The following is a 1,843-nucleotide window of genomic DNA, read 5'->3' on the forward strand; positions in this document are numbered from 1 at the left end:
CTCTACACATTGTTTCTTGGCTTTTCAAATAAAAATTAAATTGCATGAATGTTATAGGAGAAAAAATAGTAGGTACATAAAAAGGACACAAAAAACTTCTAGTTTGTATCTCGAAAGAATGACATTCTGCTCTTCTTCCTCATATTTCCTTCAATAACATGTCATGTATTTTTCTCTCCCCTTTCAACTTGTCTTTTAAGATCTTTCCACTTTTGTAATTTGGTTAAGAAATGAAAAGGGGTTAAATTATTTTCACTTCTCCTGTAGCAGCTTCATGGTGCCTCTTCCAATTTCCCAGAGTATAAATTTCATATTGTATTCACGCAAGACAGCTTTAAAAGCAAAACAGCCAATGTGATCCCCAGAGTGAAAATTCTAAATGGAAAGCTGTGGAAAAAATAAGTTTTGATAGGAGAAATTCCTAACATCGGCTAAATAAAACTTAATGTCGTACAATATGACCCCAAATGTCAAACATTGTTCATTAAGACGTCAAATTTAAATGTGTGATTTATTTAAATTTACAAGTTCCAAAGTTTGATTTAATTTTTAAAAACTTGAAAATGCGAAGAAAGGTGCCACGAATTAAAAAACAAATCCATGTAACCAAATTTAAAACGCACCAAGTATTACATATAGACCAGATGATCCAATGTCTTACCTTCATCATGAATTTCTGTAGGGGCAGAAGGAAAAGAGAGAAAATATTATACATTTTTGCAAAGACTTCTTAAAAATAGCTCTTATTTATAAAGGTTCCACTGCTCAAAACAGAGTTATGTGAACAATAAAAAAACTACCACTCTCACTGTGAGATCACAAGAAAACTTCGTATCAACTACATGCTAGAGGAAAGATGTAGCAGGCAGAACTCTCTTTGAAATTGTCTTTATATCAGTTTCTCCTACTTCTGTGAAAACATGCTGCTGTACTTTAATGCATGATTCGATTTATAACATAGCCACTAAGCACCAAAAGAACCAAAGGTATATTCTGAAAATGATACTCAAAAATGCTTTATACCTTTTTTTTTTATCTCTTGCATAAAAATGCAGTGATATAAAACAGCAACCCAACAAAGTTTAGTAAAGATAGTGGATTAGAAACAGGTAAGGTGGATTGTAAATTAAGAGGCTGTGATAAGCTGTTTACAGGTCATGCAAAAAACAATAAGCAGGTTCTAGATACTACATATTCCGAGACGTGTATTTCAAAGAAAAACCACAAAAACTTTTCTCTTTTTCCCTTAAAACATTTCTCTCCTTATGATTTGCATATATGATAATAGCTCATTTTACTTCTGCAAAACCTAATTTGTACATACATTTCTTCATTTTTCTTTAGACGCCTAAAATTTGACTGCCTCCTCTTAGAAGAGGTTCACAGATGCCAAAGAGCTAAGAAGGAAAAATAACAATATATTTCCAAACTTAGGGTTAAATTTAGCTGTCACAGTGTTTAAGTCCTAAAGAGAAAAGATACACACGTTCACATTCATTTTAAAGACAACAGCAAGGGGAAGTTATCTAACATAGTATTTGTAAATACCACAGTTATTTTCCTGAAACATACATGCATAGTAATTTACATGTTACTAAATGGAAACTCTACTTTGACTGGGTTTTTTTCATTTTTAATATTATATTTTTTAATGTTGTTTTTAAGTAATCTGTACACCCAACGTGGGACTCAAACTCACAACCCCGATCAAGAGTTGCATGCTGTTCTGAGTGAGACAGACAGGTGACTCTTTAATATCAAAAATTTAAGAAAAATGTGTAAAGAACCATTTCATTCTTAGCTTTAAAAATATAGGCTGTTTGGGGCGCCTGGGTGGCACAGT

At 32.4% G+C, this 1,843-nt stretch overlaps 1 protein-coding gene across 13 annotated transcripts in view; it reads right to left on the reverse strand.

Annotated features, from left to right (window-relative positions):
• RYR2 (ryanodine receptor 2) overlaps window positions 1-1,843 on the reverse strand; it is a 768,472-nt gene that overhangs the window by 461,975 nt on the left and 304,654 nt on the right. For all 13 annotated transcript variants that reach the window (XM_040464903.1, XM_040464902.1, XM_040464892.1 and 10 more), the window contains one exon: window positions 662-676. In XM_040464903.1, coding sequence (XP_040320837.1) covers window positions 662-676 — 15 coding nt within the window. The remainder of the gene's footprint in view (window positions 1-661; window positions 677-1,843) is intronic.

This window comes from Herpailurus yagouaroundi, unplaced genomic scaffold (genome assembly GCF_014898765.1).
Source record: "Herpailurus yagouaroundi ecotype Mexico unplaced genomic scaffold, PumYag 530, whole genome shotgun sequence".
Classification (NCBI taxonomy): Eukaryota; Metazoa; Chordata; class Mammalia; order Carnivora; family Felidae; genus Herpailurus; species Herpailurus yagouaroundi.